The sequence below is a fragment of the Stegostoma tigrinum genome, chromosome 7 (assembly GCF_030684315.1).
Source record: "Stegostoma tigrinum isolate sSteTig4 chromosome 7, sSteTig4.hap1, whole genome shotgun sequence".
Lineage (NCBI taxonomy): Eukaryota > Metazoa > Chordata > Chondrichthyes > Orectolobiformes > Stegostomatidae > Stegostoma > Stegostoma tigrinum.
In genome coordinates, this window is record NC_081360.1 from 52,675,318 (window position 1) to 52,701,989 (window position 26,672).

The 26,672-nt window shown below is 39.9% G+C and overlaps 1 protein-coding gene and 1 long non-coding RNA gene across 7 annotated transcripts in view; one reads left to right on the forward strand and one right to left on the reverse strand.

The window, feature by feature from the left end:
* kalrna (kalirin RhoGEF kinase a) overlaps nucleotides 1-26,672 on the reverse strand; it is a 693,809-nt gene that overhangs the window by 96,874 nt on the left and 570,263 nt on the right. For both annotated transcript variants that reach the window (XM_059647272.1, XM_059647273.1), the window contains 2 exons: nucleotides 12,869-12,961; nucleotides 7,101-7,228 (listed from right to left, as the gene is read on the reverse strand). In XM_059647272.1, the coding sequence (XP_059503255.1) occupies nucleotides 7,101-7,228; nucleotides 12,869-12,961 (221 nt within the window). The remainder of the gene's footprint in view (nucleotides 1-7,100; nucleotides 7,229-12,868; nucleotides 12,962-26,672) is intronic.
* The window catches only part of LOC132209821 (uncharacterized), a 122,046-nt gene that overhangs the window by 68,146 nt on the left and 27,228 nt on the right, over nucleotides 1-26,672 (forward strand). The window contains exons 4-5 of one of the 5 annotated variants that reach the window (XR_009445948.1): nucleotides 4,299-4,350; nucleotides 7,142-7,344. The exons of 1 other annotated variant lie outside the window; for it this stretch is intronic. This is a non-coding gene — a long non-coding RNA (uncharacterized LOC132209821). Of the gene's footprint in view, nucleotides 1-4,298; nucleotides 4,351-5,674; nucleotides 6,532-7,141; nucleotides 7,345-26,672 lie in introns of those variants that run through there. 3 more of the 5 variants (XR_009445950.1, XR_009445949.1, XR_009445951.1) reach the window with 3 other exon arrangements.

Sequence of the window (26,672 nt, forward strand, 5' to 3'; positions counted from 1 at the left end):
TGCAAGCATCTTTCTTCCAGATCCAAAGGAACTTATAGTTTAAAATGAGCAAATTTAACCAGACTTTCTTGAAATAACAAAATGGTGAGATTATTCATTGCTAAATGTAATGAGAATTAGAAAAACAACACGTAAACACAGCTTAGAAATAAGAGGTGAATCCAAAAAGTAATTGTCAAAAATGGATCATCTCTGAATTGTCCATGAATAGCAGATAGTTGAATGTTACAATTACTGGTAGCGCTGGCATTGGTTGGTGAACAGTCAGATTCACAGTCCTTAGTTTTACAGATTAGTTGATATTTTGTAGGTCTAAAATCTTTTGACTTTGATTGAATTCCAGTATTCAGAATGAGTCCTTTGTTGTCCTGTTTCACTTTTAACTGGATTGCTGCACCTGGAGTTAGACAGGGTCTTCACCAACACCAATAATGTTCAAACACAGGTAGGTGGACAAGAACATTTAGTTGCACTGGCACATTCCAGTAAAGTTGAAACTGCCTTTTCACCCCGTGCCCTTACCTATTCTTTAAAGGATAAAATACAAAATGTGTTTGAAATTTTGGATATAATCCGCAAGAGAAATCTTTCGGTTCAGAAGGTCGCTATCAGCACCTCGGTATTTTTGTAGCCACTAAAGATCACAGTCCAGTCTGTTTGAAATCTCTTCGACACCTTCAAGTGTTACATTTGTTAAATTCCATTGGTCTCTTTCTCGCTCTCTAAGCAACCACTTAAGCTATCTTCACAGGTAGTTTTGACTATGTCAGCCATCTGGAAATATAAATTAAAACTGTTCATAATATTTCAGAGGTGTCACCCATTGTCATAATACTGTCCACTGCAGGTTATAATCCAACGTGGTGCACTCAGAAATGGAGTGTTGGGCCACATCAGTAGGGTGCATTCAATTCCATTTGCACACAAACTAAATTCCCAGCATCCTTGAGGAATTTGCTTATTTTATCCTTGGCTATTTTAAATAATTTGTTTTCAATAATCTCTTCTAAATCAAAATTTTCACCAATAAAACATTGGCAAAATTAGGAATTAGACATCAAATAAGAGTCTAAGAACTTGACTGAAAAGGGTGACAGAAAAGCATACTTGTAATGTTACTAGATTAATAATTCAGAGACTCACGCTATTGATCCAGAAGTATGATTCTAAATCCCACCCTGACATTGGGGCAAGTTAAGTTCAATTAACTAATAAATCTGATCCATAAGCAAAGCTGGATTCAGTATTGTCAATCGCAAAACTAACAATTGCAATAAAATCTATCTGGTTCACTGATGACCTTTAGGGAAGGAAATTTGTCATCTTTACCCAGTCTAGTGTACGTGACTCCAGATCCACAGCAATACTGTTGATTCTTAACTGCCCTCTGAGTGGCCTTGGAAGCATTTGGGTCAAACCACCGCAAGAAAGCTCAGAGTGAATAGAAATGGATGGGTCATCGCACTGATTTAGACACCGAAGATGACAAAGGCACAAATTTACACAATCTTGTCAAGTCCACCTTAATAACATCCGGGCACTTGCGCCAAAGGTGGAAGCAGTCTGATAGATTAATAAACCAACAACTTGAGATAGGGATGCTAATCTAATCATGTGCTGCAACCAATATTCCAGAAGTGTCCATTACCATCCCTGAGTATATCCTGTCCCTCTGCAGAACAGATCTCTCAGAGCTAAATGGTAAGGGGAAGTTCAATTTCTTTTATTCATTCACATGATGTGGCTATCACTGGCCAGGCTAGCTTTGTTTTCCCATCCCTAATTGCCAAGAGGGCTGTTAAGAGTTAACCACATTACCGAGAGTTTGGAGTCACATGTAGGCCAGACCAGATAAGGATGGCAGTTTCCTTCCCTAAAGGGTGCTAGTGAACTGAATGGGTTTTTCCTGAAAATCAATTCATGGTCATCATTAGACTCTTATTTCTAGATTTATATTGAATTCAAATTGAACTCAGGTCTTTGGATTAGGAGTCCACTGATAACACCACTAGGCAATCTAAAGGCTCGAGAACAGCATTACTTATTGATCTGATTGAGTCTGGAAGCACACGACTGCCACACTGGCCCTGCAACAGGTGGTGAGAGAATTAGCAAAAGCAGAAAACTATTTGAAGTCATCTTTACCAATCTATCTGTTGCAAATATATCTGTTGTAACTGTATTGCTAAGAGTGGCCACCATGCTTTTGGAGACCAAGTTTAATTTTCACACTGTGGATACCTTCCATGTGCTGTACAGCACAATGATCACAGAATAACCAATAGATGCAAGCTAAATATAGTAGCAAATCTAGGTATCAATGAGATGTTGTGGGCCATCAGCAGCAACAGTACCAAATCACAGTCTGTAACTTCACAGTCATATCCCTCATTGTGTCGTTATCATCAAAGCAGGGACCAAACCTAATTCAGTGAAGAGCACAGGAGATTATGCCAGAACCAATGGCATGATTCAAAACACAGGACTACAAACATGCTAAGCAGCTGAGATAACAAGTATGTACAGCACTGAACAATCCAAAACCAACGGATTAGCTCAAAGCTTTGCAGACTTGCTACATCCAGTCATGAATGTTGATACACAATTGCAAAACTAAATGGAGGAGAAGACTCCACAAACATGTTCAAGCTCAGCTACAGCAGAGCCCAGCATGTCCACGTAAAAGACAAAGCTGAAACATTAGCAAAAAATCTTCATCCAGGTACAGTGAGTGGATGATCCACCGTGGCCTCCTCTTGAGGTCACCAACATTACAAATACCAGTTTTCAGCAAATTTCATTCACTCTTTGTAAAATCAGAAACTGGGTAAAGGCACAAGATACAAGAAAAGCTTTGGGGCCTGCCAATATTAAGACTATCATATTGAAGACTCCCATGCCAATATTCCAAATAAAATGTGTATCCATAGCCAAGCTGTTCCAGTACAACTACAGCAGTGAAAATGACCAAATAATTCAGAAATTGTTCAAGCACTGATCACTAATCTGCTCACTGATGTCAGTTTGGTCTCAGCCACTAAGGACATTCCACTGCAGAAGTCATTTCAAACTCAGTTCAAATATCAGGCAAAACAGCTGAACTCCAGAGGTGAGGTAAGAGTGACAGCCCTTAATATCAAGGCAGTATTTGACTAAGCACAGTGTTAAGGAGCCAAATTGGAGTCAAAGGGGAATCTGGGGAAGTGCTCCACTGGTTGTGATGTTGGAGACCAAAGATTTCAGCTCAGGACACTGCTGTAAGTGTTCCTCAGGATAGTGTCCTGGGTGCAACCATCTTCAGCTCCTTTATCAATTACCTTCTTTCAAACATTAGGTAGGACATGCAGATGTTTGCTGGCAATTGAGGTTTACAGCTCCTCAGGTACTGAAGTAGTCCATGTCAACAAATAACAACACATAGAGAACACTCAAGCTTGAAATGATAAGCAGATAATAACATTCATTTAACTCAAGTCATGGACAATGACCATTTCAAGAGAGAATCTAACCATTTAGCCTTGATATTCAATGACAGTATTATGGTTAAGGGTTACCACTGGTCAGGAACCTAATAGAAGTGGTTATATAAATACGGTGAATAAGAGAGCAGGTCTGGGGTTTGGAATTCTGTGAATTTTTTCAATTCACTCACAGGGTATGGGTGTTTCTGGCTGGCCAGTATTGATTGTCTGTCCCTCTTTGCCCTTGAGAAGGTGGTGATGCCTTCTTGAATTGCTGCAGTCAATGTGGTGTAGGTTGGCCCATAACGCACTCAAGGATGGAATTCTAGGATTTGGCCCAGCCTCAACGAAGGAACAGTGATAAATTTCCAAGTCAGGATGGTGAGTGGCTTTAGGGAGTCAGGAGGTGAATTGCACACCACAACTTCTTAGCTCTGGACGTACTATTGTAGCCATTGTATTTATGCGGTGAGTCGAGTCAAGTTTCTGGTCAATGGTAAACCCCAGGATGTTGATAACTCACCTCCTGACTTCTCAAAAGTGGCCACCACCTACAGGCACAAGTCAGGCACATGATGGAATATCTCCACTTGCCTCAATTTATGCAGCACTAATAATACTGAAAAAACTTCACACCATCCAGAACAAAGTAGCCCAACTAACTGGCACTCCATCAATGAGGGAATCACTTATTCCCTTCAAAATATTTGCTAATAATGATTAAAACTACTGGAAGACAGGGATCATACATCTGACCCCATTGGAATTCACTTAGATTTGTATGACATCAACATCTTAATACAGCTTCCAACATTAATCTTTTTGTTATGATCCCAGCAGATGGTACTAGTGGACAAGTCGGATCTCAGAATGAAATCGGGCTTGACAGGTTGTATGTTTTTTTAAAAGTTTGTTCATTAATATGGTGGTTACTCACTAAGACATTATCCATGCGTGGATGTACATCATCCTTAACAACAGAACAAATGTTTATTATGCAAACAATAAATAAAATAAACAAAGGTACCTATATATACAACTGTGAAAATGATCTCAACACAGAGAAAAAAAAAGTTTCAACTTGTTTCCTAACACTATTCAACACCAGCTTCCACATCTAGCATCTGCAGAAAGATAAAGCTAAAAATCCTGGTTCTGTGGAAATTTAAGCCCACCCATTCAGGCTGCTTCTATCGTTCCAAATTTAAGAAAAAATATCCCAGGGCCTCACAAGCTTTTTACTTTATTGCCTTTAAGTAGACCACTTTCTACCTCTGTCTCAACCATTCTTCTTAATAAAAAGGACAAAATACACCTATTAAAGCCATAGTCTTAGTGCACTGATAAGCTACACATTTCCAAATGATCTCTTATGGTTTGGAAGTTCTAAAAGTTAAACACTTCTGCTGAGTAAGTTGTTCCCTGAACTGCCCTGAATCTTTTTTCTAGAAGAGAATCTAAACATGCTTCTAAATGAAATGTTGGTGTCTTCTAACTGAATTTTAAAAGAAATTACTTAATTCTCAATTCTTCTAATCTTAGAACAAAGCTAATGACCTGATGCACTTACTCCACCTTTCATAAATGCCACAGTATAACTAATTTTCCATTAACACCACAGGAATCTACAGTCAGTTTCTCTCTGACAAAAATGTTGGATTTTAATCATTATTCTGGAAGGACTCTTGTCATTTTTAAAAAAGAAATCCCCACATAGAAGTACCCAAGACCCACCTGTATCTAATTTGAAATCTAAACTCCAAAATTTATATTATATATACACCTTTCATCGCATGTTTCAGAACCATTATCTTAAACAAAAACACTGTCCATCGGACTTCCCTCAGTGTCCTCAGGCACATCAGCCACTTTAAGTTGATTATTTTTCACTTCCTACATGGGAACATTCAGGCTGTTACTTCTGATATTTTACAGGACATAATCTCTAATGTTATCAAACTTTTCTCCTGGTTATTCACTTGAAATTTCAAAATCATTAATCCATTCCAATACATGAAGGCCTGATGAGTGAGTATTGGAACCTCTAAGATTGCACAGAGAAGGGATGCAAGGTTTATGAACACAAGAAAGAGGAATAGGGGTAAACCTGACTGTCCCTCAAACCTGCTTCATCATTCAATACGATCATGATACACCTTCAGCTTCAATTCCACTTTCTCACACACATCCTTTATCCTTTGATCCCCTGACAGATCAAAAATCTATCCATTTCAGCCGAGAATGTAATCAATGGGGAGGATTTACGATTATCAGAGGTCGAGAATTGCAAAAGCTCACAACCTTGTGAATAAAGAAATGTTTATACATCAGAAGTCTAAATGATTCATCCATCATCCTCATTCTTCAATGATAGCAAACTACCAGAGAAATGTGGATCTGGTCCCTGGTAATCAAAGACTGATAAATGTTAAGGCTTGCATGCTGTTAGCCTGGTGCTGCTGCCAAAGCTGCACGTTTTGAGGCGTCTAAAGTTGACTCTAATCCAAGCACGACTTCTGTGTCAAGAAATGGAGCATATTCCCTGACCTCTTGTTTCACAAAATTTGTTTGCCATGAAAATATCACTGCAACTCACAGAAATTTTTTTTTTTGAAAATACAATTAATGAGGCATTGGAAGTCAGCAGATTCCTACATTTCAAATCCTTTTCATGATTTTAAAGGTCTTGTCTACAATGGGGAGCCAAAGCAGTAAGCACCTCCATTCAATATACATTTTGATGTAATTTTCAGACCTCATTCCTAACCTCAACACCTTATTTTCTTGGAAGGAAGCTCAACAAATGTTTGCTGAACAGCTCTTTGTCAATTGACTGAGAACTTTACATCTTTTTGGACTAAATGTCTAATCGTGTGCAACACCATTCTGAATCCAATTCTAATGATTCAATAATTATATTGTGTATGTTAATCAAAAATAATTTTAAACCTGGTAATATTATTACAGTACCAGCTTAAAATCAGTTATTTCTGATCAAAAGGTAGCACTTGAATTCTACTACGCCTTGTGAAACTTGAACAACACCACTCTGAATCCAATTCTAATGATTCAATAATTATATTGTGTATGTCAATCAAAAATAATTTTAAACCTGGTAATATTATTACGTACCAGCTTAAAATCAGTTATTTCTGATCAAAAGGTAGCACTTGAATTCTACTACGCCTTGTGAAACTTGAACCAAAGTTTGAGCCAAAAATAGAGGTGAACATGTAATAACATAACTTCCAGATAGAAAATACTTCAAATGCATTAAGCCTTCAAATTAAAGAAGTGAGATTTTATCTCAGCCATTATAACTAATCTAGTTTGTAACACAATTACTGTTTCTGAGTCACATGCTGATCATCTGATTCATGGCATTCTTCAACTAGCTGAACTTACAATGAATGGGAATACTGTATGCAACATATTTAATCTTCCCTAGTAACTGCAAATATAAGATGGTACATAACACTGCAATGATTCTGATTCTTTAATCTAGAATTTCAATTTTTATTTAGATCTGCATAATATGAAATTAAAGAATTGGAGGCAAAGTAGCATATCTAAATATACTGATTGTAATCAGTTTTTAATGTTAGATTTCACTGTAATGTTGAAGAAAAAATAGCTTACGCTCTGCCTTTAAGTGCTTTGGCTCGTCTTTCTTCATCAAGGTCTCCAGGTGACATTGAAGAATTCATTGACTCAGGACTAAGAGGATCTTTCAAATTACTTCGAAAGGAGCAGCCTGGTTCCAGAGTCTATAAAACAATTGTTGATTTTTGAAAGTTTTTGCTTAATACAAAGTAAGCAAAAATGGCATACATCGATACTGCATATTCTGTAAATACGTAATCGGCTAATCTTCATCACATGATCCCACTGATGCTTTCAATAAACATAGTGTTCATCTCCACAAATTTCTCAAAGGTTATTGGTGTAATATAAGTTTAAGACTAGCACAAGACACAGCATAAACCAAAGGCAATTAACAGAACTCTTTTTTAGAGAAATGGAATGTTTTACTAACAAATTTGTTTAATGAAAGAAGGCAAAATATTACTAATTTGCAAATAAGAAGCACCGTTACTGTGTAGCTGCAATACAAGCCTTCCTTTACAATGCTGGAATTAAATAAGTCTATTAATGCTTTCACAGGTTTTAACTTTGCAAACCACAATCAAAATTAGTTCCTGAATGTCCGCATTGTGATTAATTAAATGCTTTTTGATGGCTCTGATTAATCTAAATCAATTTTATATGAACCAAAAATAGGAATATAAATTACATGTGCTGTTTAAAATTGAGCAGTTAAACCAAAAGGGTTTTTCAGGATGCATAGGGTTTAGAAATATTCCTATGGCCTGAATCCGACACTGAGGTTTGACAGTACGTAAAAGAAGTCAGGAAATGCTCCTTAACAGCAGAGTTCATTGTCTGTCCAATTTATAGTCTGCAGAATTGGTAATATATATGACTTGTTGGTTATAGCAGTTGCAGCAAATAATTGTCAAGTCTCCATTTTTCAATTAGGAAAAGAAACTTTCCAGCTGAAAAATGTTTCCGAGAAACGTTTGATCACTGTTAAATTGACCTATGGAAATATTAAAGGTGGCACATTGCAACAAAAGTTTAATTCTAACTTCCATATTAAACAAAGTTATACACAACTTAATCCACGATGTCATTTCTGGCACAGTGGAGAGGACTTAACACAGCAAGTTGCATACAGAAAACAGAGGACAAGTTGCATCAAAGGAATATTAGATAATGAAACAACTAATTACTAAAGAGGCCCTTTTCCCAACCTAATGTTGCTAAATATATAGCTTTTTTTTGGTTGGACTTCGGGGATGCAGATTCTAACAAATCATCAGTTAACATGCTTATACTTCTGGAAACATATTTCCAAAACCATCAGAGAATTCCTTCCTGTCAGGACTGAGTTACATTTGAGCTAATCAGATAGTACCAACATATCAGGCTGCTCAGATCAGGATGCTTTCTGATACTGCACCTTTTGAATTTTATTTCATGCATATAGGTTGAAGGAATTTGCAACTGTGGAAGCAAAGGAATTTAAACTGAAACTTCACATTCCAAAATCTCCCCATTTATCATCACCATGCTTGCACAAGGCTTACAGAATGTATTGCCCTCAACGCACTGCAGGAAAATTGCAATGAAACTTACACTCTTTCATACTGTGTCAAAATATGGTTTCATGCGCTAATCTTTTTTCCTCAACTGAAAGTGTTCCCGTTACCAGTTCTACAACTTATGGTTCTGTAGCTCAAATTAGTCACTTCAGACAAAAGCAAGATTTGAAACAGAAGAACCAATTTCCATTCGAGTAGATTGGGGCAGACAATTTATCTACCCTCCTGTCAAGTAACAACAATGTCCCTGCAACAGAACAAACGTTGTACTATTGAACTTAAAATTTGAAAGCTGCCTTTGTAACTTCCATTTCACTGTGATTCCAAAACCATTTTCTCAAATTCATTCACAGGATGTTGGCTAAGCTGGCCAGGCCAGCATTTATTGGTCATCCCTAATTTGCCTTGAGAAGGTGGTCACGAGCTGCCTTCTTGGGCCACTGCAGTCCATATGGTGTAGGTACACTCACAGTGCTATTAGGAAGGAGATCCAAGTTTGTGACCCAGCAAGAGTGAAGGAATTACGAGATATTTCAAAGACAGGATGGTGTGTGGCTGCAAGGGAACTTGCAGGTGGTGGTTTTCACATGTATCTGTTCCGGTGGGAGTGGGTGCAGGTTTGGTAGGTTCTGTCTAAAGGAGAATTGTTGCAATGCATCTTCCAGCTGATACTTACGCTGCCACTGTGCATCAGCAGCAAAGGGAGTGAATGTTGAATGTCAGTGAAGATGTTAGATGCGGTACCAATCAAGCAGGCTGCTTTGTTTTGATTGCATCAAGTTTATTGGGTGTTGTTGAAGTTGGATTCACCTAGCAAGTGGGAGTATTCTGTCATACTCCTGACATTCCTTGTAAATGGACAGCTGTAGACGAGTCGGGGTTGAGTTAATCGCTGCAGAATTCTTAGCCGCTGACTTGCTCTTATAGGCGCTGTATTTACCCGGCTGGTCAAGTTCTGTTTCTCATCGATGGTAAACCCCATAACATTGATTGTGGGGGATTCAATGGCAGTAACACCATTGAATGTCAAAGTGCAGTGGTTGGATTGTCTCTTACTGGAGATGGTCATTGTCTGGAACCTGTGGACCATAAATGTTACTTGCCAGTTGTCAGCACAAGCATGTATTGTCCAGGTCTTTTTGCATTTCGGGCAGGGACTACTTTAGTGGTGAACAGTGCTGAACTCTGAGCAATCATCAGTGAGCATTCCCATTTCTGACCTTACTATGGAGGAAAGGTCATTGATGAGGAAGCTGAAGATATTTGGGCCTAGCACACTACCCTGAGAGGCTCTTGCACAGACGTCCTAGGGCTGAGATGACTGAGCTGCAACATCCACAACCATGTTCTTCTGTGCTAGGTATGATTCCAGCCAGCAGAGTTTTCTCCTTGATTCCCTTCTATACCTGTTCTGCGAGAACGCCCGATGCCACGTTCAGTAAATACTGCTTTTATGTCAAGCACCATTTTACTTACCCTCTCGAGTTCAATTCTCTTGTAAATGATCAGGCTAAGACCACAGTGAGGTCAGAAACTGAATGGGGCTGGCAGAACCTGAACTAAGCATCATTGACCAGGTGATAAAAACAAAGAACTGCAGATGCTGGAAAGCTGAAATAAACATAGAGTACCGGAGAAACTTAGCAGGTCTGACTGTATCTGTAGAGAGTAAAAATAGAATTACCGATTTGAGTCCAGTGACTCTTCATCAGAACTGAAAATAGCTGGGAAAGAAAGGTATTTATGCTGATGACTGAAGGAGGGGTAGGAGTGATTCGGGTACACGGAGGCAGTGTCTGGTGAGATAGACAGAGGGAGAAAACTAAAGGACAGATAAACAAAGATTGCTGATGATAAGCTGACAGAGAGATAAATGCTGAGTAGGGTGCTTATAAGAAATGTAAATGGTTGAAAATGAGCTGGCACAACCCATACAGGCCAGACCCATGGGTGTGGGGGTAAGGTTATGAACATACAGGCTTTCACATTCCGAAACTCAATGTTGAATACTGAAACCTGTCGGGTATTTAGGAAGAAAATGGCGTGTTGTTCCTTCAGATTATGTTCAGCCTCACTGGAACACTATGAGACAGAAATGTTGGCAATGGAACACAGTGATGTGCTGAAGTGGCAGGTAACTGGGAGCGCAGGTCATTTCAATGGACAGAGCTTAGGTGTTCAGCAAAGCAGTCAAACAATCTGTGTTTCAACTCCCCTGTGTAGAGGAAACCACATTGAGAACAACAGATACAGAAGGCTAGATTGGATGAAGTGCAGCTAAATCACTACTTCACCAGTAAAGTTTGTCTGAGTCCTCAGTAGTGAGGGGTGGGGGGGGGGGGGGAGGAAGAAGGTAAATGGGCAAGTACTGCAAGGTCTGCAATTGCATGGGAAGGTGCAGTGTGGGTGTGGGAAATTGTTGGGAATGGAGGAGGAGTGCACCAGAGTGTCCCGGAGGGAAAGGTCCCTGTGGAATGCTGACAAGGGAAGGGAGGGGAATATATGTCTGGTAGTGGCATCCTGCTGGAGGTGGCAGCATATGATCATTGAGATGCAGAAGCTAGAGGGGTGGCAAGTGAGGACAAGAAGGACCCTATCATTGTTGTGGGAGGGAAAGGATGAGGGCACACTGTGGGAAATGAGTTGGACACAGCTGAGGGGCAATCTGTTTCTGGTGCCTTGAGCGATGCTGGGTAGTCCATTCTGTTTCATTTGTTTTCTCAGACTGTAGCGGTTTGATACAACTGAATGGCTTGATAGGCCACTTCAGCGTCAGCCAAATCGCTGCTGATGTGGAGTCGCATATAGACCAGAGGCAGGTGAAAATAATAGATTTTCTTCACTCAAATGAAGACTTTAGTGAGCCAAATGGGTGTTTATGGTAATCAATAATTCATAGTCAACATTAAACAAGTTTCTTTTCAGTTTCCAGATTTATTAATTAAATTCAAACTTTAGCACCTACGAGGGTGGAAGTCAGAACCACGTACCTACTGCATTGGCCTCGCACTCTAGACAAGTAGTCCAGTGACAAAGTCTATACCTGCCAAGTGAGAGGAAGCATCACTCAGCACAACTGCAGTCCAGGCCAACTGCACATAATGTAGAGTGACTACCAACTGAATCAAACAAAACTCAGTCCTTTTGCAGAAGCACTATCATTCAAGCGAAATGTATTATTCCTCATTGTTTCATGGTAAGTGCATTGTAGCGAAGATTGAAGAAAACAATGCAACTAATTACTGTCCTTTATGACCTGAGAATGTCCCAAAAGAATTTCACACCCAGTGACACACTATTGAAGTTTAGGTATTGTTGCAATTTAGAGAACCTCATCGGCCAATATGCAGAGACAAACTACAACAAGATAGAGAACCTGCGTTCTGTTCGCTACAAACAACAACACCTCCCAGTAGTGAACCATTCAACTCTCCCTCCCACTCCCTGGGGGATGTGTTCATCCTGGGCATCCTCCAGTGTCACAATGACGCCACCTGGAAACTCATGTGCTGCATCCGGAGCTTACAGCCCAATGGCCTAAATGTGGATTTTACCAGTTTCAAAATCTCCCCACCCCAGACCTCATCCCATGATCAACCCTCCCTCTTGTCCCCACCTCTTTGACCTGATACAACCTGTCCATCTTCTCTCCCACCTATCCACTCCTCATACCTCACTGACCAATCCCCACCACTGCCTACCTGCGCTCACCTATCATCCGCCCATCTACCTTTCCCAGGCCCACCCTTCCTCTCTATTTATTTCTGAGCTCCCTTCCTCTCCCCATTTCTGAAAAAGAGTCCTGTCCCAAAATGTCAGCATTCCAGCTCCTCTGATGCTGCCTGGCCTACTGTGTTCCTCCAGCTCCACACTGTGTTATCTCTAAATCAGGCAGAAAACATGCTTTATTTATATAGGCTGCAGGACAAGTGCTTTCCAGGAAATTAAGAGCATTCCCTGCTCTTCTTCAAACAGTGCAATGGGATATTTCATGTCCATTTGAGTGGGTAGACATGGCATAGGTTAATTTCAACCAGAAAATGGAACAGTAACAATCTTGAACTGAAGTGTCAACCATGGATCACGAGCTTCTCCCGGGCTGCTGTGTGAACTTGTGATTATCTGAGCGTAAGGCAAAAGCTCTACCACTTTCTAAAACTGGAAAAAAAATTGTCTGATTGAGGAGAAGTATTTGAAAGTTGCACTGTAAATCCATTTCTTTTCTAGAAGCTCTAAACTTACCAGTTTACTTTTAACCAGCTTTTCGATTGCACTGACAAGGTCCGCAGCACTGGGAATTTCAGAAGCACTCTGACGGGCAGTATGCAAAGAGGACTGCAGGATTAGAAACGAGGGGAACATTACCAAGGTGAGAACAGGAAAAGGAAAAGGAAAATAACAAGCCATTAGTAATGCCACAAGGAGGAAAAAGGGTAAAGTAGGGTGCACATTAAAGGTAAAAAATAGCATTAGGGTGATAGCAAAGCATCGTTATAAGCCTCAACATTTTCTAATAGAAATCAGATGAAGCAATCTATTGACAGGTGGACAAGCGGGACAGACTTTTAAATGACTGCTGGCATATAGAACCGGTGTCTGATTGGTTACAGTTGGTTTACTGTCAGTCTTATAACCCAGGCAGAAGTTGAAAACTTACACTGGTGCACCAGACACAGCTTGTAAGAAGCTTGCACAGTATCTTTGTTGTTTCTCAGGCTTGTTACTATTAAAGCGCTTATATTTTGAAACTGATCAGAAACTTGGACTTTCAACATCCATATCAGAGCAGATTACTGGGCAATTTAGATTTTTTTCAGAAATGGTAACTCATGATAAGAGGACCTTTCTTTTAAGATATTGTTTTAACATATTTGTTTTAAGATTTCCTGCGTTTCTCCTCGACACCAATCAGAATAATGGGTGGATTTTAACAAATGGTAACCTCCCCCACTCCTGTGACTGTGTGGTAACCTACCCCATTCCAATGAATATTTGGTAAGTTGTCCCATTGCCTGTCATTGTGTTGCCAGAAATAAGTTCAAGATTGAAGACCAGCATGTATTGTTGCTCAGGAAAGTTCACGTTGATACTGTGCCAACTCCTGCAAGCTCCACAGTTCTACCACAAGTTCTTTGTGATTATGAAGATCCTAATAATGATGTAATCCTTAAGTAGAAGAGCAGCGATGAGTTTTAAATAGTGCTATATGAATGTGATCCTATATAAATTATTCAATATACACAATCTGAAATATGGGCTGATTAAGGTTTGCAAAAGTCTTCAAAAATACAAAATGGACAGTGTAAAACTAAAAAGCTTAGAGATATGTCTTGTTGGCAACTTGATAGAAGGTTTGTTTTGCTGTGCAGAATATATTTATATAGTCAAAAGGGTTGACCATGGGAGACTATGACAATTGATGTATATTCTAAACTGAAAATTTGTTCAAATTCACCAGGCTTTCTATATTGTGCCTCAAACTGGATGAAGGGTCAGAGACAGTGATTGTAATTTCATATGAAAGAAGAATTTAAAAGCAGAGTTTACATAACTACATCTCAATCCAAGGCTGTCACCAGAGCTCGAGGATCAAGGGAATTACAAGCCATTATTGATCAAGGATAAATACACAGGCTTAATTGATGCAAGCAGTTTAATTGATGCAAGCCAATCAGCAAAGGGAACCACTTAATTACCAGAAAGATATTGGGAGAGATCAGGATTTGAACTTGTCAATGTGAAAGTATGACATTCTCTCCTGTTAAACTGCTTAAGTTCCACTGTATTAAACAGAATGAAGGATGACTTCTGGTGTAAAATGTTAAGAAGTGATGCAAACCTTGTTGGAAAGGTATTGGATCACTTGCACTCTCTTCTGCAAGTCATCCTATTGACATTACTTTTCCGACCTCCAGATGCAGCTTTGGAATGGGCACATACAACCATAAGACCATAAGATGTGCGAGAAGGAGGCTATTCAGCTCATCAGGTCTGCTCCACTGTTCAATTAGATCATGGTGCACATAGCAGGGGGCTGCATTTTCCTGACTCCATAAAGATGTGGTCACAGGCAGATAAAATAGTGGCAATTCTGTCAGGGTGGTACTTTGAGGCATTTATGCTTTTGGGGAACACCTGCTTGGGTAGCCTAGGATCCAGGTCAATTGCTGACTCCACAAAGATGAACAACACCCACTCCAAACCATGTGCTGAAGATTCCAGCTCAATTTGGGTGACTCTCTGTCACCGGCAACAGGGCCATAGGAGCCTAGGCACCAGTAAAGGGGCCACGGGAATGAAAGGCCAAAGTCTCCATTGGTAAATCGGTCTGCGTGGAAGGATTTTCTACATCCTAATGTCCCTACTTGCTCCAGGAGTCTTTGGTACAGTCATTGTGTGTCGACCAGAGACAACACACCCACATTGAGACGCTTGTATTGGTGTCCAATCTGCTTCATGAGAATGACCCATCTCTCCGGATCTATGATTGGGCTGGCAGGGTCAAGTCGTTATTCACATCCTGAATAGGTCAGTGAAGATGGCCATTTAGGTATTGTGTTCCTGGTGATTGTGCCACCCATCTCATTGCTGACAAGTGTAGAATCAGGAACCCCATTTGGTGCTGAGAAGTGTCCTGGGAAAAATCTAGCACCATGAGTGAAAGGATAAATTTGCCTGCAGATGAAATTTAGACACAAGTTGGCAACCAGAGAGAAGTGACATTTGACATGTTTTGAAAAAACTGAAGAAGAATTGAAAACAACTGCTAGCATTTCCCAAGGCAGCTCCAGGAGTGGTCAAAGAGGCAATAAACAAAAATAAAATGAAAGGGAGATGAAGATACAGGCCTGGGTTTGCATGCAGGCCAAAAGCTGACCTGTTTGACGGCTGCTTAAGTGTGAATAGCGCTGAAGGCGATAGTGGTGAAAGGGTGGCCTTACTTTCTGTTCAGTGACACTGCCCCCAGGTGTCAACACTGCAGCAGGCCTACAAAGAGCTTGATATTGACGTGAGGGTCAAACTGTTGAAACTACAGAAGTAATCAGCGTGGTGCATTGCAGCTGGAGATGCCATTGTCGTAGATGGTTTCTGCACTCTGATCATTCCATATGTGGACTCCAGAGTCTGCCAGTGTTGTTGGTGGCATCTTGATAAATGTGACAAACAGGGCAACTAAGCTCTGCCTCATTTTTCTTTGCCTTCTTTCATATTTCGCCATTGAAAACTTAACACACAAAGTCACTGATGTTATGGTGGACCGAACATGCGACTATCCTAAAATTTCAATCAAGCCTATAGTCCATGGTTCCTTTCGGAATGGGAGTCTGCATGTGCAGAATCATCTGCTGAAGGAAGGGTTGATTACAGTTGACCATAGATCTGAATAAGAAGGACATATCTCTATATACAATGCAGTGTGAGTATCACTCAGAGATCCGATGTTCCTTTATTCTAACAGTTCAAAAGAGAATCATGCCATTGGGTAATCCATGTGTATAGCATTAGTGACAGGACAAAAGAAAACTAATTAGAACAATTAGCATGAACAATCATGAGAATGTAATTGATAGGTAAACAGATATGATTAAAAACAATCCAGGAATGGCCTAAAATATTTAATTTTACATTACTGTCTCCCTTAAGTGAACTTCCCCCAGACTTTACAGACCCCAGCAACACTTCTCAACGCTGGATGAATGGTACATCCCGCATGTAGGAACTGCATGGATGAAATTTGTGCAGTCCCTCTGGTTTCTATATTTAAATGAAACACTCACATATTTTGAATGAGAGGTACTGCCACCTCTAATCACCATTCAGTACAATGCAAATCCTGTCCATGGCAACTGTTAAGGTAGAATTGGGAGTAAAATCAGTCACATTTCTAATTTCGAAAGGGAAAGAATTTGGCACCTCGACATAACTTATCCTTGCGGTGACTTTTCAAACTAAGATCAATCAATGATCTTCGAGGGAAGCTCTTGCAGAGGCACCAAACAAACTTTCTACAATAAATGTCTGTGTGGAGTTTGCACATTCTCCCCGTGTTTGCGTGGGTTTCCTCCGGGTGCTCCGGTTTCCTCCCACAGTCCAAAGATGTGCAAATTAGGTGGACTGGCCATGCTAAATTGCCCGTAGTGTTCAGGGGTGTGTGGGTTATAGGGGGATAGGTCTGGGTGGGATGCTTCAAGGGGCGGTGTGGACTTGTTGGGCCGAAGGGCCTGTTTCCACACTTTAGGGAATCTAATCTAATCTAAATGCACTAAATATGTGGATAAACTTTCAAAAGAGGAATGGGAATGTTCACATTGGGTTAGACTGCTCAACCACTGACACATCACAGGAATTATACAAAAGTTAACATGTAAACAAAATTAATGCTGCATTGTGGGGTGGAGTGGAAGCTGCTCAAAGGGATTTCCCATGGGAGTTACTATCAGAACATTGGAAAATACACTGTGTATGAAACAGAAAGTGAACTGCAGATCCTACAACAGTTTAGGAATAATACGGTTGAACTAAATTATAACTCATCAAATGACCTGAGATATTACACATTCCATAAAACATCACAAAAAGTGAAGAAATTATAGCCAATAATCTGTAAAAATACAATCTGAGGCTGATAACTACTGAAGGGTCAGGCTGCATTTGAACTGAAGCTTCTGTTAGAAAATATTCACTTGAAATTAGGAATATGTTCATTGCTCTGCAAAATCAGTGTGAAAACTTCTAAACCAATGATGAACCATGAAGTGTGGATTCCCACTGCCGAGTGACTGACACAGAACCTATCAATGATTAAGTGGGCCAGACTGACACAGAGCCTATCAATCATTATGTGGGCCAGACCTCATATTTTGCACAAAGACAGATGGTTTCAATCTAGCCCACTGCTTCCAACCAGGAAGGGTTTCTAAAGCTGACAGCTGAATGCGATTACTTTAAGTGTCTTAGCACTAAAGTGAACATCCTTAAATCTGCGACGTATTTACACTGGCTGATTCGAAGGTATGGCCCCACAATGATTTTTACAGATGTTATTTATGATGGCATTTTATCAGAGCTTGAATAAAACTACAGGGGGAGCAGGAGACATGTGTGAGAAGGTCTAAGAGCCATTAAAGGACAGCTGCAAAGTTTATGTATCTGCCTTCAGAGATAATGGGAACTGCAGATGCTGGAGAATCCAAGATAACAAAGTGTGGGGCTGGATGAACACAGCAGGCCAAGCAGCATCTCAGGAGCACTGCCTTATTCTGCTATAAATGATGTTTTTGCAAGCTGGCATAAAGATAGACACAGCAATCGACACATCCCATTCAGACCAGTAGCATCAGCAATTTGAAATACAGACAGACCTATGGAGAAATATCTACGTGGATATTTACAGGTCTCCAAATCGTGTTATGGTTTCACTGTGCTCCCGACTTGCTGCGACCGATGCACATTTTCACAGTCCACACAACGAAACTTTGAAACATTTTTTGCTAGTCACCAAAGAATAACCTGAAGAGCTGTTACATTATCTTTTTATATTATTGCCATACAACAACAGACTTGTGAGGAAAGTTACAGTTCATGGAATAACAGTAGCAACGTGGATAGAAAATTAGCCTGAGGGATAGGAAACAAGGGAGGATGGTTAATTGATATGTTTCAAGCTGGAGAAAGGTTTGTCATCTCCCAGATTTGATGTTTAAGGTCCTTGCTTTTCCTCAATCTTGCTGTTCTGGAGACAATTTCAATGCTTGTTGACAATTCAAAACTTGGAAACATTGTAGGTAATGTCTATTACACACCTCTGGAGCAGGTTGAACTTGAATTTGGGCCTCCTACTCCAGACGGAGGGACCCCACCACTGTGCCACAAAGGCCTAAAATGAACCAGAATTCACCAGGCTTGAGCAAGGCAAGGAATGACACTCCTCTGGTCTGAAGCTTTAGACCACCTGGCCATCCTGACAAGTTGTCAGAAACATCATAAACTGTGGGGAGAACTTTAAAAGGACAATGCCATGTTGGTGGAGAGTATGGTGAGGTGTCTGATGAAGCTCAATGCACAGACATGTGGGGTGATACATTTTGGTATGACAAACAGGAAGAGAAATTTGGGGTACTATTCCAAAGGGTGTGCAGGAGCAGAGAGTTTGCGGTGTATGCTTGTGTAAGTAGAGACGACAGTTAATAAACCAAAAAGTATTCTAAGTTTTAAAAATAGGGGCATAGAGTCCAAGAGCAGGGTGGTTATGCTGGGCTTATACGGGTCACTGGTTAGATGCCAGTGGGAGTATTGTGTACAGTTCTGATTGTGACACTGTAAGGAGGATACAAAGACTATGAACAGATTGCAGGGCATGATAAAATTTAGTTATGAGAACAGCCTGCAAAAGCCAGGATTCTTTTCATTGGGACGAGAAGTGAAAACGAGATTTGATATAAGTTTCAAAATTGAGAGGTCTAGGCAGAATAGATTGAGAGAAACTTTTCCTGCTCATCAGACAGTGCAGTCTTGAAGTGATTTGGAAAAGAAGCAAATGTGATGTGAGAATCAACATTTTCACACAGCAAGTCATTAGTGCATGGAATGCACTGCCCAAAAATGGGGTAGAAGCAGGTTCGATTGAGGCATTCAAGAGGGCATTGGAGATTATGTCAATTGAGAAACATCATGCAGGGTATTGGGAAAAAACAGGGAAAAGCCAAAAGATTGGCACTCAGTCAAAATGCTCAGAGTACCAGTCTAGTCAAACAAGAAAAAAAAATGACTGCTTTAATTCTGCACAAATCCCCAAGACTGGCACAAACAGCAGCGATCAGAGACAAATGGAAAAAAAAGTGACCATCAACAGTTGAATATTGTGGGTCCATTAAAAACAGAGTTTTGCTAGCATTTGCTGTATAACATGGAATTACACTTAACAGCTAATATAGAAGTAATTAATTTTCTAAAATTCTAGCATATGAAACTAAAGGGAAGAATTATGAGAAATACAGAGGTACGATGCCTACTGAACTGGAATCAATAATCCATCTGGTGCCAAACATGTTCTATTAGCAGTGTTAAAGATAACAAGGTGTAGAGCTGGATGAACACAGCAGGCCAAGCAGCATCAGAGGAGCAGGAAAGCAGATGTTTCGGGCCTAGACGCTTCTTCTAGTCCCGAAAAGTCAGCTTTCCTGCTCCTCTGATGCTGCCTGGCCTGCTGTGTTCATCCAGCTCTACACCTTGTTCTCTCAGATTTTCCAGCATCTGTAGTTCCTACTATCTCTGAAACTATTATCTGTGTGTTGTTTTTGAAAATAAGCTTAGAAAGAATGGTAAACTAACTCTCTGATGAGGTAGGACAAAGGGACAATGATTAACTGATGTCATGGATGCCTTATCCATGGCCATTGGAAGGGTTCTGGCCCCTAGAAATATAAAACAACAAGAAGTTCCAGGCTCAACAGCAGGATTACTTAGAACAGAATGTGCTGAGGGAAGCCTGCAGGGGCCAGGCCAACTCCACATAAGAAAAGAGAAAGTTAAAGAGCTAAATTCCATGCTGGAGTAACTGCGCCAGTGCTAGGTCAAATCCACGTGGCCGATCTGCACAGGGACCAAGAATAGAGTGGACTCAGGGCAGGGAAGACTTTTCCCAGAGAGCAGTCTCCATCAAGCAATCCTTACCAGGCAGTTAGAAGATGGACCAGAAGGAAAGAAGGAAGGCCGAGAGAAGAGTTCCCTAGTGTCTCATTTAGAGATCATGACGCTGTCCCCACCACTTTAATGAGACTGATTCATTGAGCAACAACAGCCTGTTTGCCCTCTGGTATCAGTAAACCATCCCCAATCGTCACAGTTGTATACATGCTTTATCTAACTAACTAATATACAAATTCTAAGCTACTGCTTCTTAACAAACTCAATAAACTATCAGAAAATCACAATACATCATTGGTTGCCTAATTAAGATCATGAACCCCTAAAGGCAACACCAAAAATATCTTATTCTTAAGTTTTAATCAATGGTAGTGTTTAAAAGACTTATATACGATGTTTTTAAACTTGCTTATGTCATTTGCAATTTACGAATGTTGTGGTTGAATGGTAACAGTTCAAGCAGGAGTGTCATGAAGAAGCAAGTTACAGTGGCTCATTTCATTATTAATGTGCATTCTCTTTTACACACACATGCACTCACAAAACAGCTGCATTTTATGCCTGAAAAACCAGGTGAGCCCCCATGCCCCAGTATATGTTGAGGACAGTGTGATAAGATTGGGTCCAGAACTCCATGTCTTCAAGACAATTTCCAATATCTTGGAAGGTAAGCAGGTATGGAAACCAGAAGCCCAACCACCACTTTGAAGTAGCTCATTAACAAGCTATTGAATTATTAATGGACCTACGGGATAGATCATTGGAGAAGCAGGGGAAGGCATTTAAGAGGATATTTACAAATATTCAGTATAAGCATATACCTACTATAAAGAAAAATTCTAAGGGGAGCGTCCGCCATGTGAAGTTAACTGAGCAAATTAATGGAAGCATCAAACTGAAGAAAAAAAACACATACTTGCACAAAGTTCAAATGATTAGACAGAATATAAAGTGGCAGAGAACGACAAAAAGATTAAGCAAAAGGAAGAAATTAAATATTGACAGAAAGCTAACTAGAAATGTATAAACAGATAGCAAGAGTTTCTACAGACATTTAAAAAGGAGTAAGTGAGTGTTGTTTTTTAAGAGAGTGCAAATGGGGAGTTAATTGTGGATAATCAAGAAATGGTGGATGATGTGAACAAATATTTTGCTTTTACCTTCACTATAGAGGACATACTTCAGTAATAGCTGTGAATCAGGAGGTTAAAAAGTGGAGTTTGATAAAATTATAAATACAACAGAAGCAATATTAAGCAAACTGATCAAGCTGTGGGCCAACATAGTTGAGACAAGTATTACGAGTGGTGGCTAATGAGATAGTTATTGCATTGGGGTTAAATTCTAAATTCGCTACATTCTGGAAATGTTCCATCCAATTGGAATGTAGCAAATATCCTCCCTCTTTTCATGAAGGGATGGATGGAAAATGCAGGAAATTGAAGGCCAGTTAGGGAATGTGACAGAATAGATCATTAAGGAGGTTATAGCTAAGCACTTAGGAAAACTCAAGGTGATTACCATACGTTAGTGGGGTTTCACCAAGAGGAATCATACATAACCAACTTATTGGATTTATTTGAAAGAGTAACATGTGCTGTGGGTAAAGGTGAACCTGTAGAGGTACTGTACTGGGATTTTCTGAAGGCATTTGACAATGTACCACATAAAATGTTGTAATGCAAAGTAGGAGTTCATGGTCTGAGGGGTAATATATTGGCTTGGATTACAGATTGGCTGCTGGCAAATAACACTCAATGCATTAATAGGTATTTTTTTGATAGCAGGATGAGACCAGTGGAGTGCTGCAGGGAGCTCAGCTGGACCTCAACTCTTCACAATTGCAGAATTCTGAGGTGCAGAGGGATCTCTTGTTTTAATGCATAATTCATAGTGTTGGGCTGCAGCTACAGTAAGTAATTAAGAGGACAAATGGAATGCAATCCTTTACTGAAAGGAATTGAACATTAAAGTAAAGATATCATGTTTCAGTTATACAGCAGATTAGTGATTTAAGGAATTATTTAAGGAATGCTGTAAACGCATTAGATATAGTTCGTAAGTTTATGAAATTGATACCTGAAATGAACAAGTTGTCTTATAAAGACAGAGTGTACTTGTTTCCAAGGCAGTTTAGAAGAGTGAAGGGGACTTGATTAAAGTGTATAAGATCCTAAATGTTCTTGAAAAGATGGACATTGAAAAATGTTTCCTCTTGTGGATGAGTATAGAACTAGCGGATGCTGTTTAAAATGTAGGAATCATCCATTTAGGACAGAGATGAGAGAAACCTATTCCCTCAGAGCGTTATGTGACCTTGAAACTCTGCCTCAGAAGACATCGGAGGTGGTGTCACTGAATAATTTTAAGGCAGAGGTAGTGGGATTCTCATAGGCAAGAGAATTAAAGTTTATCATTGGTAGATGGGAATGTGGAATTCGAAGCACAGGAAGATCAACCTCGATTGTATTGGAATGGCAGATCAGACTTGAGGGGCTAAATTGCTTCATTTTGAATAAGCTGACAGCATTTGTATGATTTTTGACTTTATTTTTTCACTGATTTGTGTCTGCTGAAACGAATAAGGAGAGATAGAGAGTATAGATAGGGCTTTGAATTTGTGGTTGTGAATGATCTCTGTTTGTGACATCATCCCTCACCTGCCTGAGGTCCAGGCCTAACAGCCTGATTAAATGTGGAGTCTTCCTTTGATTTTTGATTCACTGTGTTGAGATAGTGGGGCAAGAATGAGTGGACTTTCTTTTCTGTTTTGCCCATTCCATCAAGATTTGCAAAATCCAGTCCACAGTTTCCAGAGGAACAAAACTTCCTTTTGTTTTCTAGATAACAAAGTGTGGAGTTGGGTGAACACAGCAGGCCAAGCAGCATCTTAGGAGCATAAAAGCTGACGTTTCCGGGAGAGGGTTCTGAAATAAATAAGGAGAGAGGGGGAGGCGGACTGAAGATGGATAAAGGAGAAGATAGTTGGAGAGGAGAGTATAGGTGGGGAGGGGATAGGTCAGTCTGGGGAGGACGGACAGGTCAAGGGGGCGGGATGAGGTTAGTAGGTAGGAATTGGAGGTGTGGCTTGAGGTGGGTGGAGGGGATGGGTGAGAGGAGGAACAGGTTAGGGAGGTGGGGATGAGCTGGGCTGGTTTTGGGATGCAGTGGGGGGAGGGGAGATTTTGAAGCTTGTGAAATCCACATTGATACCATTGGGCTGCAGCGTTCCCTAGCGGAATATGAGTTGCTGTTCCTGCAACCTTCAGGTGGCATCATTGTGGCACTGCAGGAGGCCCAGGATGGACATGTCATCTAAAGAATGGGAGGGGGAGTGGAAATGGTTCGCGACTGGGAGGTGCAGTTGTTTATTGCGAACCGAGCAGAGGTGTTCTGCAAAACGGTCCCCAAGCCTCTGCTTGGTTTCCCCAATGTAGAGGTAGCCACAACAGGTACAGCGGATTTGGTCATCTTATGATATGGGTAGTTCAATCCACATTCTGAGGAACCTCTTTGTTGTTAAAATTACGTTAATGTTGTTAAATTATTTTTGGTTGCCCTTTTTTGTAAACTTTCTTAGAGTTTTATATTTTTCTGTCACAAAAGTTACCTTTAGATGTGCACATTTATCCCCAGCTGTCACACTTATTATGCAGGTTCTCTTCCTTATTGGGTTTTCCAGAGTACACATGTTCAGACTGCATTATTGTGGGATTTGAAAGTATAGGGAAATGCTGGAAATGTATTGTTAAGATTATGGCAACGATGGACTGGCATCAGGTGTTCATGAAGCATCTGTTTCCATAACCAAATGAAGCTCTTACGTTGATGGTTTAGCTCTTCTTTTGAAACTACTTCCACTGTCATTGTCATTTCACTGAAGCATATATACAATGTAAACCAAATTCTGATCCAGCAATAGTTCATGGCATCTTCTACAGATTAATCACAGCCATAAATTACCGTATCAAAGACTGCATTTAATAACAGGCAGTTCGTGCTGCAAGAAATAAATGCTTTCCCCAAATGAATCCTCAAAAAGCGGGGTAAACCACTTTGCATCTACTATAAATGTAATAGACACATGTGCAGTGCAGACAACTAGGCTCCCAAATAGCATGTGCACAAACATGCATGGCATAGAACACTGGGCTGAAGTTCCCACTTCGGATGCTGGTATGATTTCAAACTAAACTGCACTTGTTTCAAAAGGTCTTTTTATTCCTGCAAATTTCCCCTCAAAACCTCCAACTGCAACTCAAATTCCTTTTAATGCAAAATCTACTATGGAGTTTGCATAATCTGGTGGTGTTTAAAAGATTTCTTTTAGAAAAGAGAAAATATTGCTTAATAATATTCTTTGATACATTTTAGAATAGAATCTAGGTTCAAGTTTAACTACAGCTTAAGATGAATTCAAGATAACACATTTAGCCGAGAATTTTTAATCACAATATTATTACAAGACCTGCTTTTAACTTGATTTTAAATATTGGAAATTAATTTTAAAAATGTAATGTCTACTGACACCAAAAATCTGACTGCACACACTCATCTCCAATTTTTTCAACCAAACAGAGAGTGCAGTTACTGGCCATCTGAAACAAAAATCGAAATTGCTGGAAAAACTCAGCATGTATAGCAGCATCGTGGGAAGAAAGCAGAGTTAGCTTTTCAAGCCCAGTGACTCTTCATCAGAACCAGACTCCAAACATTAGTTCTGCTTTCTTCCCAAGATGCTGCCAGACCTGCCGAGTTTCTCCAGCAATTCCAACTTTTTTTCAAACCATGCACGTGTTATAAAGCTAATTTTTCAGTTGGAAAAAAATTCTGTTTTGTGTAACTATCACTTTTCTCTTCACTGATACTTTCTAGGTGTTTATTAGGTTTTTGTCACCCTTTTATTCAATTTATTTCCAAAAATCTGCTGCTACTATGCAAATGCACTCTTAAAATTACACAAATTTATTTTTGATTGGGGCAGTCAGTTCCCTCTTAAGTGTTCTTTCAAAAAGCATTCAAAATCTTTCAAAATGTACCCCTTTGTGTTCTTGGGTCCAAAGGTTACAGATTAATCTTTGAAGCTTCCCTGAAGGACTGCAAAATGAGTGCAATTAACAGAAACATTCAATGAAGATCCATCCACCCTGAGGTTGTGGCCAATGTTATGGGTAGTGCCTTCTTTTAATGCAATGCTTTCAGAAAAAAGGAACTGATTGCATTAATTTGGTGGGCACCTAGCACAATTTTTTCCTGAAAAGTTTGCAGTCTTTTGCACTGGTTACACTGGTATCAGTTGAAATCCGTTGCAGTTTCACACATACACGAAAAGATGGTTGCTCACTTCTCCATTTTCTGTAATTCTGCTTCTCTTTTGTCCAGTAATAACTTCTGCAAACTATTCTGTTTTCTGCCTGTCTTCCATCTACCCCTTCTCCAAAGCAATCACTATTTCGCCATCACCTGCATTACTCTACTTGCTTGACTAAGAAAAAAAACAACTGATTTCCAATATTTAAATCACTGAATTCTTTGACTACATTATTTTATTCAAGAAAAATATTTAGTTTTCATTGCTTCCCTTTATTGAATAAGGCTAGGTCAAAAAAACTGGAAAACAAATCTGGATAAAGTCAAGAGGACTGCAACTTTTGAGCCATTGACAGGATTTAGTGTGCATAACAAAGCTGGTAACACAGCTATGCATTGTTGGGAGAACAAAGAACTCTAAAAGAGAAAGGAGCACCAATGATACATATGTCCAAGTCCTGCTGCGTATAGCATAGTGCTATTAGATAACTAAAGTAAGATGATAGCTGCTTAACCTTGTGCTCAGATAATAGACACCAAAACTGCACACAGCACTCCAGGTACAGTCTCACCAATTGTCCTATAGTGTTGTAGAAAGACTTACTAATTTTTGTGCTCTGGCCCTGTATAAAAAAGACTACCATGAAATTTTCCTTCTTAATTACTTGCCATAACTGCATGCTACCTTTGAGTTCCTCGTACAGGTCCAGGCAAATTTCTCTAAGCATCAACACATTTATTAAAAACAATTTTTCTATCCGTCTTAATGCAGTGAATAACTTCACAGTTCCTCACAGTATACGCCATCTTCTTGGCCATTCATGTGACCTGTCCTCCTCTCTGTTCAATGTGGTTGTGGTTTTGTATCATCAGAAACCTGTACAGATTACTCTCAGCCCATAAAATTGACTGTAAAATATTGAGACCCCAACACTGATCCCTGTGGCTCTCACTAATTACAGCTCTCAATTTGAATATGTCCTGTTCATTCCCACTCTCTGTTTTCTGTCCTTTAAACAATCCTCTATTCCTGCTAATTTATTGACCCAAACCCCATGTATGTTTTCCTTGGGTAACAACCTTTTTAAAT